This window comes from Lepisma saccharinum, chromosome 21, assembly GCF_977018435.1.
Source record: "Lepisma saccharinum chromosome 21, izLepSacc3.1, whole genome shotgun sequence".
In the NCBI taxonomy this organism is placed as follows: domain Eukaryota; kingdom Metazoa; phylum Arthropoda; class Insecta; order Zygentoma; family Lepismatidae; genus Lepisma; species Lepisma saccharinum.
Window position 1 is genome coordinate 39975095 of NC_139249.1, and position 18603 is coordinate 39993697.

At 41.1% G+C, this 18603-nt stretch overlaps 1 protein-coding gene across 1 annotated transcript; it reads right to left on the reverse strand.

Moving 5' to 3' along the window:
* Positions 1-5131: 5131 nt before the first annotated feature.
* Positions 5132-13295, reverse strand: LOC146004286 (uncharacterized). The gene is made up of 3 exons (XM_083142997.1): positions 12777-13295; positions 9690-9958; positions 5132-5382 (listed from the first exon to the last, which is right to left on the reverse strand). Exons 1-2 carry the CDS (start codon positions 13261-13263, stop codon positions 9690-9692), a joined length of 756 nt encoding a protein of 251 aa, XP_082999123.1. The 5' UTR covers positions 13264-13295; the 3' UTR covers positions 5132-5382.
* Positions 13296-18603: the final 5308 nt, after the last annotated feature.

The window sequence follows — 18603 nt, forward strand, 5'->3', positions numbered from 1 at the left end:
GTAATTCCTTTGTTAAATCTCACATTTCACAATACTGCATATAATGTTTTCACAACATTAATTCATACATTTTAATTTATATTTAAATCATATGAACAAGGTTACAAGTTGTAGTGATTAAGCTAATAGGTATGTTAACTTTCTCTGATGTCATCACAACTTGGCTAAACTATTGCAAACAAAATAACAATTACGTAGAAATTTTCATCGAAAAATGCAGGCTCGACCAGGATTCGAACCCGGGTGTCTGGCATACCGTGAAAATCAGGCGAGGCCAGTCCGGCTCGGTAGCTTAGTAGTGGTTGTCGATCTCCGTGGCGGAATGGTTAGCAGTGCGCGCTACAACGCCAGGGGTTCCGGGTTCGAGTCCCGGTTAAGGCATGGGTATTTGTGTTTGTCCAGATGATAAGAAACTGTAACAATTGAAAAGTGTAAAAGTGAGAAAAGTGTCAATGGTGGATAATATCTCCGTGTAGGGGATATTGCCTTTTATGAAAAAATAAACGGGGAAAAAAATAGTGGTTAAAGCAATGGCACGGTGAGCCAGAGACCCGGGTTCGAATCCTGATCGAGCCTGCATTTTTCGATGAAAATTTCTACGTAGTACATCTCCTGTGTGTGCCTAATTTACAAAAAATAACAATTATTTGTATACTAGCTGAATACCCGGCGTTGCCCGTGTATTTATTTATCCCACTTTTCTATTAGACAGGAAAATTATGAATTCTAATTATAGGCTATGTAAATTTTATTTCATCGTGAATGTCACCAATTAGCTTAGCGACTCCGAAAACTATTTTTCACCCCCATGCCGATAGGTGATGAACTTGGAGTCGAACGGGATTTGAAGTGTCACTATTCATATTAGTGACCCCGAAAACTATGGATTCCACTAATATTGGTCGTTCACATGTCACCTCCTACCCAGCCTCACCCCTAGGGGTGTCAGGGATGTCTTGAAGTTGAATGGCATTGGGAGTGTCACTATTCACTTTACGGCTCCGTAAACTATGGATTCCACATTAATATTCAAATTCAAATCAAATTCTGGGTTTCGCCGACGGTATGGTGGTAACATCATGGCCTTGTTATGGTACCGAGTTCGATATCCGATGGAGGCACATAGTGGTGCGGATCTCACTTTAAGCTGTAGGTCCAATCTCGATTAACCAATATGTATGTAAAGTGGACTTAAAACAGAAACACAACTAAATTTGCAAGAAAACTCAACTCTAATCAAATTCTGATTAACATGTCTATATAGTAATCAAGTATCTGCTGTAAACACATTGTAGGATGTGACATTACAAATATGTATAAATTTCGACATATTAAAGTAGCCCACTCGTATATGCAACATTTAACAAACGGTTCTCGTTACACCATACTAGTTTTTTTGTGAAAAAAAAAACAGTTCAACAGTAATAGTTTTACGTCCATTTTGTGCTGAGAGAGATTAATCGGAACTGGTCCTACAGTTTAAAGCAGTCTTTTGTGACTTGCGACAGCGCGAGGGCTAGGTGACGAAGGTCTGGTGAAAACTCGGGTCATTCATGATATTGTAACTTCAAGAGCATTTCGTAATCCTACCTCAATTTTGGTTCATCGAAAAATAACATGAAATCCATCCACATGAAAAAGTTGTACAGAAATATTAACTTACCAACTAAATGTGAATTTCTTCTGGACATGGTACCCACAATATTTGGTTCTACACTTGATGTTCCAACTCGAAAGTTGTCATGTTGTTATATTTAGCAGTGTTGCCAAGTCAAGGAAAGTTTCATGTTGAATGATTGTAATATGGGAAAAAATCTATTGCGATTTCACAGGAAACTATCAGAAGTATTAATTATAGTTATTAACCTTGGCTGTTGTGCATGTCTGGTTTACCGGAACACTGTGCAATTTGGATTCACGTGGAATCGCACTCCATTGGTAGTGGGAATAGTTTGGGGAGGGGGGCGAATCAAATCAAATTCTGTAGTATTTGTTTTAACGATGATTAAAACCAAGAAAGAAGACGAATAAGAATTGACTTCATCGTGTGAAACCGTCACACCTGAAACATATGACCGTCTATCAGTGGTGGCATTATGCTTTATAGTGTAGGTGGAATTTAATCCAAACAAAAAACGCTCCTATTGTATGCACCATTATTTATTAGAGTTCTGAAGGTGGAAAGCATTTCGTTCGAGCGCCAAATAGTACGCACGGACGACGTTAGACAGCGCACGGAATTGGGAGCTTTTCGCTCGAACAGGCAAAACGAGCGGTATACACTCGAAGCCCAGTAGTGCACGTATAACTGTAATTTGTCAATGGTAGTGGGTCCTCAAATATGTATCGTGAAGTGAAACATGCATTAAAAGAGAAAGTAAACATAGTAATCATTTCCATGTTAAAATGTAGTTTAGTAGTGATACATGAAAATGAAAATTAAGTAGATTATAGATTATTGTGGGCTGAAACTACCAACATATATACGTATATGTGTCTACGATTATTGTCACATTAAAATGATATTCTATTGTAAACGTTCTATTGATTGATTTGCTTCATTTTACTTAGCATTTTGTGCCACTTTTGGCTAATTGTTAAGATGGGGATGAGTGATGACATAATGAAATAGATGAATGGACACTCGCAAACATCCACGCTCGAGGGTGGGGAACTCGAACGAGTGGTCCCTAGTTCCTATTATATGCATCATATCTATACAACTTTAATTAATTTTATCTCCTGTTCTGACAGTCTTGAAAAGTATATTGCTGAAGGGAGACTTGCTAGGGCGTCTGACTTCCACGCGAGGGAATCGGGATTGAATCCAAGGGGGTGTGGATTTATGGTGGGAATGTCCCAGTATGGAGAGGCCATGGGGTTCACGCACTTTACATCCCCCCTTATGACTTAACGGAATGTTGCATTCCATGTTGCTACAAACTGATGGTACAATTTCTTCTCTGCAAGGTACGAATTTCCCTTTTCGCACAATTTTTCCCTTCATGTGAAGAAACCATATAATAACAAAAACGACGATAATAATAATAATAATTAGTAGTAGTAGCCACATCTTTTTCTCTCTTCTCGTCTATCAGCTTCCAGCCCTTCTCTGGGCATGGTTATGGCATTGCTCAGGGACATGTATATGAGGGAGGGATGAAGACACGAAGGTTAAAAAAGAAAGGGACTAAATCTTTCGAGACCCTCGAAAAAAAGCGCTCAAGGGAAGTACGTCCCCTGCGTCTCTCTCTCTCCCCCTGTCCTGTTTCATTGGTAAGGGTGGGAGTGGCAAGGCGCTTGACAACTCTGAGCTACACCCCTAGGTTTCTGACTGTGGTTTTCTCTCCGATTGGGGGAAAGGAAGGAAGTTTAAGAAGGTTGATTGAACCCTGTATGAAACTGGAACCTAATAATGAGTCTGATGTCTTCACAATTTCCTGAAAATGTGTTATACATAATCAAATTTCACTTTTCCCTTTTCGCTTAAAATTAGTTTCAAATTTCACTGGTTGCAATGTTCTGGGGATATCTTTTCTTATTTCTTACTGAAGAGTATCAGAAAGGTAGTGGTGGATAAACGAACACTGCTTACATGGGTAAAGAGCTCGAGTAGCTTTTACCTGGATAATTCTAATTGTATCCGAGTTATTCTTAAAACTTAAGTATCCGAACATTGAGGGTAAGAGATTTGAATTTTCTTTCCAGATACGACCAATGGCACCGGAAACGCAACAGAGGCGACGATGATGACAACAATGACTACAGCAGCCCCTGCAGACATGATGCCTGACGCAGGCCAAGCAATGCCAGATGGAAGTCCTGCAGGGGGAATGGACATGGGGATGCCCGACGGCAACTCCCCCAGCGGAATGCCCGACAGGATAACCCCTATGAACACCTCCTCAAACGACTCAATGCTCAACGGAGGAACGAACAACGCAGTGCTCAATATAGGCTCGCCGAACAGAGGTACCACCAACAATGTAGTTCTGAACATTGGCATCCCGGGTGACCAGCTCAACACCACTTTCACGGGTAACGGGTATTCCGTCGTGGGGATACCGAACGTGATGAGCAACAGCTCTGGAACACCCAACGCGCTCGTACCAGCATCGCAAGGCTCTGCCCTCACCCAAGCCATGTCCTTACTCCCGTCTCCCGGTGCGGGAAGCTTGGACCCATCTGCGATCAACTCCCTGGTGCCTGCGCTGGGATCTCTCGCAGCTCCAGGAACCCCTGCGAGACCGAATCGACCGTTTAGAAGAAGAAGAAGACGGCGGCGACCGAATATAGTGTTGCCAAATCCCATCAGTGCGATCTCGTGGTCCACCACGACAATGCTCTTCCTCATTGGGCTTCTGACATTCAATGTATTAGCTCTGGTGGTATTTCTAGTGTTGAACGCGAGCAGTAATAGAGCGGCGGCCCCGAACGTGGCGCCGAACGTCACTGCAGCACTGCCAATTGCGATGAGGCAATTCTATACTCCTCCATTCAACAACAGATGGTGGACTAATAATAATGTAGACAAGTCTCCTTTGTATCCCAGAAAAATTCTCTTCAGGTCAAAGAAACAACGGCCGATGAAGACAATAAAATACAGGTAAAGACACAAGAATGTCTTATTTACAAGTAAAACTCTGGCATGTAACTCATCAATTACTAACTTCCAGTACGCACAGAAAGATTACAAACCATGAGAATAATATAGAGCTTGGTCAGGTTTATAAAAATGCATTTATACGGTTGGTACAAAAGTTGACGTGGTGTATCTTTGTGGTTGCGTTGCCTACTCGCCGTTTCATTGGTTGACAACAAGGGCAGAAAGCAAGACAATGACGCGCAGTGGCTAAGGCAGACTGTAGCTCCTCCCTTTGCTACTGCGCAGCCAGGTTTGGTCAGAATTCACCCACAAAGATATAACTCATCAACTCTAGCCAATGTAACCTTTATGTTTCTTACGTCAAGCTTCCACTGATTTAGTATTTTGGAGTATATTTACGTAATTAGGAGCAGCAATGGAAGAACATATAACACTGAAATCAAACATTGTTTCCAGGTTTATTATTGCAAGAAAACGAACCAATAACTAAGCAATAAAATGTATTTCAATAATAAAACGTAATGAAATACAAGAATTACAACATTCATACTCGTAAACACTCACAACAATCACATACAAAATAAAATCAAACAATCTTTCAAGCAACTAAAATACAGCCTACATAAATATTTCGGAAAGACTTAAATAAATAATGGCAGCATCTTCGCACCAATTACACAGCGGTGCACGAAATACATTATTTGTCAGCACCTGATGCTCAGTGAAAATGCGAAGTCACTCTTCTAGAAGTATTTGCAGATGATACTCATGTTATTCTGGAATAAAGATGAAAATAATGCTACATCAGAAAAATAACTGAAGTGATACGAAATTTCAACACGTGACTTAGCATGTAGGTATAAAATAAATAAAGCGATATATAACTTGAATACATTCCACAGCTTGCTAGAGGTGAAAACGTGAGGACATTTTTCACTGTTTCTTTTAGAGATTGTTTAGAATTAAAATCAATTTCGTAATATAAAATACACTGTTATGAAAGCTACATTTCCAGATGGCCAATAAGTCAATATAAATGAGTCACTCCAGCTGTCACGGATCATATATTTTCTTATTTGTGATTAAAGTAACTTTGAAGTAGGACATGTTTGACTGATATTAAAACCTAACCACATTTTCTTAAAATAACTAAGTTTTGTTTCATAATGATATTAATATTATTACAACTTGATCAGATTTACGTCCCGGATGTTACATGTAACACGTAACATCCATTACACGCTTGATCATTTTCTGTGCAAATCAATATTATTATTAAACTCGAAAATTAGATTAATGAAATAAAACAAGCTAGAGCTTTGATTCCAGTAATTCGTTTAAGCTAAAAGTATCTCATTTGAATATTATTGCAAATATAAAGAGCACACTAGAATATCCATAACTGCCGGAATGCTTCAAATCTATAGTTTTTCCGATAAATATGAGTATTGTAATAAATTATATTGTATAATTGTAATATAAATCCCTAAATGAGCAGCTTTAAACCAATATTTCATGCATTTGAGAATACTCAAAGGAGTTCGTTGTAAGTCAAATGTTAGGAGCCGCTTCACTATGTCATTTTGTAAGTAACAAGTTAAAAATTTATTGATTGACTTTGAGTTTTAAGTCCACTTTATGTACAGTACGGCTAATCTGGACTGGACCTACAGTTTTAAAGTGGAATCCCAACCACTATGTGCCTCCAACAACAAGTTAAAGATAGCATTGATAACTATGCCAATTACATAAGAATGAAACAATACATTACCAAATGATCAACAGCATTATGCCAGTCCTATACCAACCGAGAAATTGTTCTACCAGGTTTGTTCTTTCAATCAATCATCACCCATCTTTATCGTTGTGGTTAAATTACAGAGGTCCAAAATTACACAAATCTAGATACGTGTTGCGTCTGCATAAATTCAGTCATACCATGAAGCAGGTGTCAATTAGGGGAGGGGGTGTTCTCCCTTCTTCCTTTCGTCCCCACACTATAGCTTCTAGATGATAAGCCTTTTCAACCAAGAGAAGGTAAATTGTCCTTGACTCCCCCAGTTTTAACACCCAATAGCCTTCACCACTGCGAAGAGACAGCGGCCAACTTGCGAAGCCTCCTCAAAAGCTCCTTGCCTTCATCCAAGGTTGTTAAAAGTCTAGTAACCCATAAATTCTAATGGGTTCTCTATTGGGTTCCGGTACAGGACCGGAATCTTTTATCCCGCACAATTTAAATTCGGTCCCAGTTGCGTACTATTACATTGAAAAAAGGTTCCTGGACCGAATTGAAATGATTTATATGTGAAAAGGTTATACACTGTCTAGAACTCATTTACGTTTGCTGATTTTCTCTCCCAGTCCGGGATTGAATTTATTTACAATTACAGACCAGGCTTGATTGATGAAAAGTTGCCTTCTAAAAACGTCCGCGAGTACGTTTTACATTAGAATGTCACACTGCGGTTGTAGCAAACGTAGCGCAGGGAATAAATCAAAACGCTGTTGGTCTCTCGTGGGCCAGATTCAAAAACTCCCTTGTCGAAGATTTACTGTACATTGTACATAACGCAATGGACTATATGGCGTCACATTGAGTTCAAACAAACCCGTCACGTTTTGCTCCGGCATAGCCAATAGGAACCGTCGATGAGGTAACGTGAGGCTGCTGTGTTCCCAGCAGATATTACAGCAGGGACAGGCAATGATGATGCTACAACCAAGTGAAGGAACGCGCTCGAGAGTATGGAGCTACATGGAGAGGGGCAACGTTTATGCAGCGTTTGCGTTTCGCCCATTTCTACCTTGTACCTTAGATTCTCGAGAGAGCCAGCACCTGAATTAGTCTTTCATGCTCACAAGTGGATAATTGTTTATCGTCAGGTCCGTATCCGATCCAAGTTGCGTATTGTTTCATTTCAATAAGGAACTTGGACTCTATTTAAACTGATTCGGGAAAAAGGTTCCCGGACCGTATTTAAATTCATCCGAAAAAAATGTTCCTGGACCGAATTGAAATACTTTACAGATAAAAAGGTTCTTTACGGTCCAGAACCCATTTACGCTTGCTGCTCTTCCCTCCTGGACCGGAATTGAATTTATTTAATATTCCTGGATCTTTAACAAGCCTGCCTTCATCTCTATTCAGTGCCAAATGTTTGTATCGTGATGAAAGACTTGATTGATTGATTGATATAGTTTATTTTACTTACTTTTTCTGCCAGTTTGTGCCTAATAGCGATGAGGATGAGTAATGGTAATGATATGATGAAATTGATGGGGGATACTCACAAAGGACACCAATGCACAGGCTGGGATTCGAACCTAGTATTCCTGGTGCCGTACCGCACTGTCATAGCCACTTCGCCACCGACGGTGGCTCCTGATGAAATTTAAACAGTACTCAACGAAATCAGTCACGTAAAATTTAGCGTTGATTTTTTTTACACAGAAGCAAAGAAAGGACGTTATATCTACATAATAAATTTCTACAGTCACCGGCAAAAGAAACAGGATACTTACATCCTGAAATACTCGCTTCCCTGCAAGGCGTTGTGTGTGTTGCAGAACTCTACGGCGGTGGTAGAACTTTCCACTGAAAATTTGCTACTAAAATCCACTTATCTCTGTAGAGTTAGGCACAATATTGCAGGAAAGCGAGCATTTCAGGATAAAGTTTTTATTGTCGCTGGCTGTACAAATAAATAATGCATATGTTCGTTATACTTGCATGCAATACATCAAACGATATCCCGTCCCTCGACACATTCGAGCAACACGGACTACACAGGCACGAGTGAAGGGGAAGCGAGAGGATAAAACAAATGACTGACCACTTTAGTTCGCCAGTTTGTGAGGGTCTTTCTCTTCTTGGTAGAGCAATATTGAAGAAAAAACAGTTTGCTTGGAAAAACACCAACTAGTTTCTGATCACCAAACTTTTGTTTAAATTCGAACAGATTATTGATCACCATAACTATTTTTTTTAATTAATTGTGCACATTTTTTTCTTGAGTTACCTCCCCGGTGGCTTGTAATCAAGGGACCTCGGGCTCGATACCCAGTAGAGGAGCATAGTAGTTCAGATTCTAGTTAAAATTTCGGGTCCACTGCCGATTAGCCTATCTGTGCATAAAGCGGACTTAAAAGAACTCGAGTTACCAAAATATTTGGTCAAATTTAGTACAGGCTATAAATTTTTTGTTGGTGATTGCGAAAAAGGCTAACAATAAGCGTTTTTTGTTGATTCAAACATATCAGTTTTTCTGTTTAGTTTTTGGAGATTTGATGTAATTTTCATGGTTACGTGAGAAGGGAATTTTATTACATTTGATTTGAAATTTGATATCAGTAGGGCTAGGATATTATGACCTAAAAGTCACCAAAATATGCAAAATAAAATATGCTCTAATGACCTAAAATTTTACAAAATATGCACTATAATTTGAAAAATATGCCCTTATAACTGGACTGTTTCAAATGTCAATATCTGAATGTTGAGATATTTTCACATACGTACTATTTTTAGTTCGCTTTATGGGGAGTAAGAACGAATCCACTTGGAAAATGACTGTATATTTCTTCAAAATTCAACAATATGCTGAATATGACCGAAAATCCATCAAAATATGCTATATCACGCAAAAATGACGAAATATGCCAAAATATGCCCTTAAAAAGCACCTTAACGTAATTAGTTTCTTCATAATATGAATTTATATATGTTTGGGGAACACATCACCCATATCAAAAAAATATGCTAAGTCATGAAAATTCTAGCCCTAGATATCAGCATCGCTTTTCTGTCACTTTTGGCTAATCGCGACGATGAGGGTGAGTTATGGTATGATGAAATTGATGAAGGAACACTCAGAAAGAACACCCAATTCCATGTAGGAATTCTAACCCTGGACTCCTGAGGCGCTATGCAGACTTTTATTGCAATTGAAATTGTGCTGAAGCATGCCAGCCAGCATCTCTGCTCCAGAGCTCTTGAAACATCGCATTAAAGAGCACGATAGGATGATTTTCCTGGAATAAAACGGCGTTTGAGCGACTCGTGAGACTGTGACGGAATACTTACTCAGGACGTGGGCGTCTGTCCTCCGTACGCCATGCCGTGGGCGTCCTCCGGAAGGCTCCTGTGTCCGTAGACGACTTGGCTCTGTTCGGCGCCTTTTCCCAGAAGGTTCTTCACGAGCTGCAGCCCCGACAGCACCAGGGAGATCTTCCCCACCAGGAGGGCCTTGAAGGCCAGGGCTTTGAGGGCCGCCACAGCTAGCACCGCCAGGGCAGCCTTCATCATGAAGCCCACCACCAGGAACCCGACGCCACCCTTCTTCTCTCCTCGTCCTGCAACAATGAATGCCGTTAGAAATTATCTTACCTTCTCCATCTTACTAAGGTGTACCATATCCTCAAAAAACTAGCACGTAACAACCAATCATGGTTGTGAAACGATTTCTGAACTCAAAGATATTGTTCATAATCAGGCAAGATTAAGAAATATACAGGGTGTCACAGTAAACAACAGACGTACTTTCACAGAGTGGAGATGGCATCAGGAACAACAACGTTTCTTCGTAACGTGGAGGGACTCGTTCCCACGCTAAGAGCTGTTGAAAATAAGGCATTTTGCATCCTGTATGTATGCAACCGTACGAGATTGCCACTGTCATTTATTTTCTGTTGGAAAACGACAAAACTAGTATGCTACTTATGAACTCTGTGATTTCAATTGATTTTTGTTATTTAGTGTCACTTTTCTAACCCTTTTACCAGCCTTGTAATCAAGGGGTCTTCACCATTCACACATATATGGTTGGGATCCCACTCTAAACTGTAGGTCCAGTCCCGATTAGCCTTTACTGTGCATAAAGTGGACATAAAACACCAAATCAACCAACCAATCAACACTTTTGCCAAATCGCGACGATGAGGATAATTGATGATATGATTGACATAATGAAGGGATACTCCCAAAGAACACCAATAGCCAAGCCGGGATTCGAACACGAGACCTCCTGGTGTTGTAGAACGCTGTGATAATCACTTCCCCACGGAGGTTGGTCAGGAACTGTGTGACTAATCAAATTTCTAGACACAAGGATGAATTTTTTTTCACCCCCATACTTGTTCTTTGGTAGTACATATCAACGATTCAGAGACCTGTTTTGTCCCCGTATTTAAGGTATTTTATGTTTGTTTGTTTGTTTGTTTTTTAAAGTTTACTTTATGCCCAGGTAGGCTCATTGGGGCTGGACCTACGGTTTAACACAGCATCAGAACCACAATGTGTCCTCTTGTGAAGACGTTACCACCATACCAGCGGTGGGAGGAAGGCATGTTAGTTAGGTGGTCATATGTACATCAACGGACGCTTCTTGGCGGTACTGATACCACTGAAAGTCAATGATCATTTTACAACTCAGTAGTGTTTGTGATTGTATATGCATAGCCTGTGTTGGGGACTACCAATATCGTGATTGATTTTAAAAAGTATGGTATTCTTTAGATATCTAATGTAAAAAAAAAAACATTAAAGAGGATATGCAAGATAATGCATGGATGGTGACGCATGCATGATTTTTGGTGAGGGTTTATACTCTGCGACTTCATTCTCCCACTCTTTCTGCTGGCACTGTACCGTGTCCGTATCGTATTATTGCTTGTAGTATATTTTTCGACCGAAATATAAACGAAGGTGGGAACCGGCTTTCCCAACGGCGTAGTGGTTTTGTAATCAAAGGGTCCCGGGTTCGTTACCCGGTGGAGACGCATAGTGGTTCAGATCCCACATTAAACTGTATGTCAAGTACCAATTAGCATATCTATGCATAAATTGGAGTTTTTAACTCGAACTCAAGACTGTGGCAACTACAAATATGCCCCCTATGGCTGCATACCTACTGAATAGAAAATGCTGTTCAAGGACTTGTAGAATCGAAAAGGTATATTACCGAGCAAGACGTTACTGACACAAGTTGTTTGTCTTGTACTCTACACGTTGTGAAAATTTATCGCTCTTGAACAGCCACGCCCTGAGTACGAGATTCCTCACCATTGAAAATATAAATAGCATTTACACTCGAAACTGTGGCTCTTTTCGTAAATATGTTCACAAATATGTCGTTTCCTATGTTAGACATATTCCCATTGTTCTGTTACGTTCTCTAATAACTCATTTCATTCTCTCTCCCTCTCTCTCTCTCTCTCTCTCTCTCTCTCCAGCTTTGTAGAAGCTGCACTGGTTGTGCATTTGGAAAGATGTGAATCTTAAAATGTGCCATTTTCCAAGTAATATTATTATTTGATTTTAGAATAGTTAAGTAATATGTACAATTCGATGTGTCATATCTCTCACGGAAATTTAAGCAAACTATGCATAAATGTATTTTTAGGTTAGAAAATTTGCTTAGATATAAATTGTAAAACGATATAGAACATATATTCAATGTTTGTTAAATAGCATACTATTCATTACATTATTATTATACAAGAGCATTGCTGAGAGAGTGTTTGAATATTTTGGTTATAAGCTTGCGTCCGCAGGTATCAACAGCCAGTCCTATGTCTATAATGATGTAATACACGCACAGTAAAATATATGAACATGACTAACATATAGGCCAGTATATTTATGCCAGTACAGTTCCCGCCACTAATGATTGCCGTCTGCTGGCTGATGTGCCAAGTGTTGCAAGAGTCACTCGAAAGACCAAGGGAAAAAATATGAATGAGCTATTCAAGCCCATACAGCGCAAATTCTTTTCCTTTCGCCACATGAAATACCGGTTTCCTACGTATTGGTTGTCTCATCCCCCCCCCCCCTCCGCTGTGAATGTGGAAACCAAGTGTTGAAATTCCCCTCGAAAAGCTAACTACGAGCTTTGGTTGACAGCGCTAGTGTGGGTGGATGAAAGAAATCACGTGATCTCTGCCACCAGACGACACACTACTGAGTGACGGGAACTGTACCAGGGATTTACCTTCTGAGGTACAGCAAAGAACATATCTATAATCCTGTCTGCAAAAATAAACGCACCTTAGAGTAGTAAGAAATTTTTCTTGCTTGATTTTTCTACAAACCACACGACTTGAAAAGCTACGATATACACAGCTATGGAGAAGCAGTTGCATGAGGGGCCGTCCACAATGCTCTCAAACTTACCTTCAGAGGGAGAAGAGCTGGTCCTCTCAAGGTCGACATTGACAAGCCCGTCGTCCTTCTGGTTGCGAGTGATGCTGAGTCCGAACCCGGGCACGAAGTCGAGCTTCACGGCGCGGTTCTGGAAGAGCCTGGAGACTCCAGCCAGCAGGAGCTGATCTAGACGAGCGTCGACATTCTCGTCAGGGATATTGGCGAAGTCGAGCTCTCGGTCGGTGAGAGCTCTGCCGAAATCGACCTCGCCGTTCCGAGGGAGCTTCTGGACGCTGACGCCGTCGAAGAAGTGGAACTGCCTGGACTGAAGCACCTTGTTCAGGTTGGTTATGAGCTTCGCCTTTATGCAGATGAAGTCTCCTTGGTCCAGGCACTTTGCGAGACTCCTGGGCTGGTACTTGGTCCGGATGCTGTCCCAGGAACGATCGTCGCCATGGGAACTTCCGGAGACCACCGCGAGATGAAGACAAACCACAAGAACAACGGCGTGCTTCATGTTACCACTCAGACGATCCTCGCACTGTGAGTTTATTTAGAGAACTGACATGCCCATATGGCGTATGAAGCTAAATATGCTCATATTCTTTATGGTCCGTGGGCAATAAGTGCAGCCGAAAGGAAGTGCTTGCGTTACCGGTGATGCATGAAACGACCAGCATCTCGGGACTATAATACAGAAACGGCCACCTTATCCTACATACCTCGTGATACGGTTTCATAAATCTTTGAGAAATGGGACCGAGGCTTAACTGCATGTCTGTTGGTATTAGTGGGCGTCCCTAGACTTTTGATTTCTCTTCGTTTGTCTCTCGATGCGTATCCTGAAGCGATTAACCTTGATACATGGATCGAAGGTAAGAATCTGACAGTGGATGATAACACACTAAGACAACGAGCGACACATCTGTTTCATTATAACCCAGAGATGAAGTATATAACACACACGGGGGTAAAGGATTCAAATCACAGCCTGGGAATGGGTTCTCTTTGTAACCGTCCCTTCATCAACTCGTCACTCATCATCCTCATCTTCGCGATTAGTCAAAAGTAGCAGAAAAGCAAAGTAAAATAAACAAAATCAATCAATCACATCGCTTGCAACTTAACAATTTAAGGCAGTCACATCAAGGTCATGTTTATTCCTGAAGATCAGATCATGAATACCTGTATATTTGATTGATTGATTGGTGTCCACTTTATGCACAGTAAGGCTAATCGGGACTGGGCATACAGTTTAAATTGGGATCCGAACCACTATGTGTCTCCACCGAGTATCCAACTAGGGACCCCTTGATTATAAGGCGACGACGCTACCATTGAGCCATCGGGGAGGACCACCAGTATATTTAAGTATTGTAATAAATGCTTTCAAATAAAATATAGGAATACAGTCCATACGTCAAGCATAACATAATGAAATATTAATCATCGTAGCTAGCTTGTTGTAGGCCTAGTATCTGATAATATCAACAGATGCCGTGGTAAGAGACATGTGAGAAACGCACTTACCGCTCCGGCCAGACACGTTATTGACCTTTGCTCTTTTCTAGACAGAGTCATGTCGTTGTATATGGTTGTAACCTGCCGCGTAAGCAACTGAAGGAATGATTACGTCCTGACCATTTACATCTGTGCTCAATATTTCGGCGATATCTTTATCTACACTGTAAAAAAAAATACACTTTCTGCACACTTTTGGAACACTTCCTAGAAACTACTTTTGATCACTTCTTGTACACATTAAATGTGCACAAGAAGTGTACAGGAAGTGCTTCAATAGTGTACACGAAGTGCTAAAAAGTGTACAAAAAGTGCAGCAAAAGAAGTGTACAGGAAGTGTGCAAGTAGTACTTCCAATATAAAAGTATCCCAAAAGTGTGTAAGAAGTGTGCTGCAGAAACTACTTTTGATCACTTCTGGTACACTTTACACATTTGGAACACTTGTGAAAATACTTGAGCGACACTTCTTGCACGCATGAGATATATCGCAATTCAGTACTCATACTTAGTTCCTAGAATAAAAATACAGTTGACTCACATTTAACTTGACAATTGAAGGAGGAAAAAGCAACAACTTTCAACTGTGAACCTTAAATTTTGTGAGATGCGTGTTTGTTTTTCTGCGACACTTTTTTTTTTTTTTTTTTTTTTTTTTTTTTTGTCCTCGTTTTCCATTTAGAAGGCTACACCTTCTCTTTGGTAAGTGAATTGTTTTCATAAATATTTTCTCTTGCAAGGTGATGGTCTAAGTGTGTTTTCAGTATTGAAGTGGTACAGATTTACTTATTCTGGGGGTAGTTCACTTAGATGTTATTTATTCAGTAGTGGGAAAATTACTTCTTAGGAAAGTAATAATTTGCTATGGTGCGGCATGTGTTGGATATATCACGTGCCGTAGTTCCGGAGGATGATGGATTATGTACAGCTGATAATCAGGATGCTGTGGATCTATCAGGAAGGTATACATGGTTAAGAGATGCTGTAATGGTGTGCAGTGGTAAGTGGGAAGGCAGTCGTGTAGAGCATCTTCGTACATTGTGCTGAGAAGTTGTGGATGGTGCGAGTTCATTCGACCAGTTATATATTTGTGACGGATGGCTTCGATGTGGGTTGTGATTTCCGGGAAGGTTATTCGCTCGTACAGTAGTCGTGTAGGACTTGGTAGGACTACTCTGAAGGCCAAACGAAGAGCATGTCTTTCCAGAACTTGTAGTTTGTGATAGAATGAGTCTGGCGCTGATATCCATGCAGTGTGGCCGTAAATTATTGCTGGTCGAAGGAAAGCCTTGTAGGTATGTAGGACAACCTGGGAGTTGAGTCCCCAGGATGTTCCAATTAGCCGTTTGAGCAAGTTCAGACGATTTGTAGCTTTTTGGACGATGTTGAGCAATTGAGGTTTCCATGTTAGCTTGGAGTCAAATATGACTCCTAGGTATTTTGCAGTGGTGGCAGGCAGAATTGGCGTTCCCCGTATTTTGATGTTTAATAATGTTGGGTTCCTTTGGATCTTCGAGCGACAGCCTGTCTGTAGAAATACCAATGCTTGTGTTTTGAGAGCATTTATTGTGAGACGCCATGTGTCACACCATCTTTGGAAGGAGTTTATAGCTGGTTGGAGAGTTTTGTTTATAGCTTGGATGGTTGAACAACAGGCGAGAAATGCGGTGTCGTCAGCGAATTGGTAGATAGAAACTTGTGGGGGTTTTGGCATATCGGCAACGTATAGTATGTAGAGTAATGGTGATAAAGCAGCACCCTGTGGAACGCCAGAGTAAGGGAAAATGGGGTATGACATTGCTCCATTTACAGTGACATAGGCGACCCTATTTGTTAGGAAGCTGTGTACTAATCTGACATAGGAAAGCGGTAGGTGGAATTTATGGAGCTTGTAGATGAGCCCAGTATGCCATACTTTGTCAAATGCTTTCTCCAGGTCGAATAGTACTAGACAGGATGGTTTGGAAGTGTTGAAGTGATTTGTGATGCGAGTCGTTAGTTTTAACAAATTATCAAGGACACTGTGTTGAGGTCTAAAGCCTGCTTGGTGCGACGGAAGTAAACTGTGTGCTTGTAAGTGCATGTGTATGCGTCGAACAATGATGCGTTCGAATATTTTGCTGAATGTGGATGTGAGCTGAATAGGTCGATAGTTTGTGGGGTTGGTACTATCTTTGTTTGGTTTTGGGAACATTAGAACCTTTGAAATCTTCCAGTCTGTCGGGTAGTGTCCTGTGCGGAGGATAAAATTGTAGATAATGGCCAGAAAGGACAGCAATGCAAGCGGGGCCTGTTTAATCAATACGTATGTGATATTGTCCAATCCGGGAGCAGTGTTTCTCTTCCTACGCACAGTATTGATAATATCGTCTGTTGTGATAGGAACAGTTAGAGCATTTGTAGGATCAATAGTGTGCGTATTACTGGGTTGCAGTTGCCTGTTATTGGGGTTTGTGACTCTGTCAATTTTGGTCTGGAGGCGGAGATTTGGAGCTAGTTGCGGTGTCGGAGTGAAAGTGTCTTGCAAGGCATTTGCGAAGGCATAAGCTTTTTCAGTGTCTGTGTTTAGAGCTGCGTCCTTGATTGTTATCGGATAAGGAGTACTACTGGATTGTCCAGTGAGCACCTTGAAACGTTTCCAGTATTTTGTGGGATGGCTTTCGTCACTCAATTGGTTGCACGTTTCAATCCATCGACGTTGTTTATAAGCTTTTATATAGTTATGAACTGTACGCAGCCATTGACGGTGTAAGTTAAGGGATTCAGGATTTCTGGTCTGGAGATAGTCCCTGTATGCTCGTCGTGATGCTGTGATTAGGTGAAGATATTGCGGAGGTAGCTTTGGTTTGTAACTATTGAGAGTGGTCGTAGGTATGTTAGTGGTTGCCGCACTGGTAATCTGAGCAGTAAGATGTTCCACCGCCGTATCGAGTTCCTCTGAATTGTTTGGTTCTGGATGCGGGTGAGAAAAAGCATTCTGTAGCTTTTCACTATATGCCTCCCAGTTCGCTTTGTTGTAACACCAGATTTTTCGAGGTTGTATTGTACTGCTCGTATTGCGGTTACCAAGATTTAAGGTAATTTTCACTGGGTCATGGTCACTGCCGATGGAATCCAGCACAGATATGTTCAAGCAGGCACTTAGAGATGTTGATGTTATAACAACGTCAGGGGTAGTGTTACTTATGGGACGTGTGGCTCTGGGCAGTACATGGAATTCTGCTGTAGTGTTTTGGTCCAGAAATTGTAAAAAGTTTGTTTTGTCTTGCATGGTTCGGCTATGATAATTGATGTCCGCTGCTATGATATAATGTTTGCTAAGGGTTTGGATATGTTGAAAGAATTGGTATGGAATAGTCTCCCCTGGTCTTACATAGATGGTAGCAAATGTAACGACCCGGGATGGAAAGTAGATTGTACTAGCAGTATGTTCTGGCAAGTGGAAGTGTGGTGGGAAGGTAACTGTTCGATATGGTAATTTTCTATCTACTCCAATTGCTGTGCCGCCGTTTACTCTTAAGCCCGGCGGGCCATCGTGGCGTAAGATGTTGTATGGTGGAATATGACAGATCATTTTTGGAGCAAGATAGGTTTCGTTTAGCGCAAAGCAGTGAACAGATTCTTCCAAGAGCAGGTGTTGCAATAAAGCTTTTCGTTTAGAAACGGATCGGATATTTAAAAATAGAAAATTATACATATTCCGTACTGCCATATTCAAAACCTTAAACCGCAGTTTCCAAGTGGGATATGTGGAAATGCACGTGAGGACCAGAGTATGTTGCATGGAGTTGCAAGTTGAAAATGGTTTTTGCCGATGCCGTTACTTGGGTTAATATGTGCGTTCTTAAAAATGGGTGCACATTTTGGAGAGTCAGTGTGAAGAAACGTATTAGATCTTCCACTGTTACAGGATGTCGTAGTGAGTTGTCAGGTTCCGTAGCAGGGTCATTGGTGCGCAGGGGGACTGTTAGGTCGGGGTGTTCAGGTATTGCTTCTGGCTTGGCTTTGCATTTGTAGCTGTATGTAGGATGGTTTTCCGTACATGTGACACATTTTGGTGGAGCAGTTTGGTTTTGACATTCTTTGGTTGAATGGGGTCCTGAACAGTATCCGCATTTATCTCGGTTTGGACATGCAGCGGTAGTGTGCTTGTTATATTGTTGGCATTTTTCGCACCGCAATGGAAGAGGTTGTTGAGAACGGGATGGTTCAACTTTGTACCTGCGTCTGTATATGTATGCTCCACTGTGTAGTAGTGTGTCTACAGCATTTTGTGAGTCTGTTAGGACCCGCACCATGTATGTGGGTCCGTTGTTATTGCGAATACGGATACATTT

Bases quoted from the DNA above. Each gene is read 5' to 3' on its own strand.
- LOC146004286 (XM_083142997.1), bottom strand. From the start codon at position 13,263: ATGAAGCACGCCGTTGTTCTTGTGGTTTGTCTTCATCTCGCGGTGGTC. The intron at 9,959-12,776 runs GTAAGTTTGAGA...TCATTGTTGCAG, and splicing joins CAGCTCTTCTCCCTCTGAAG to GACGAGGAGAGAAGAAGGGT.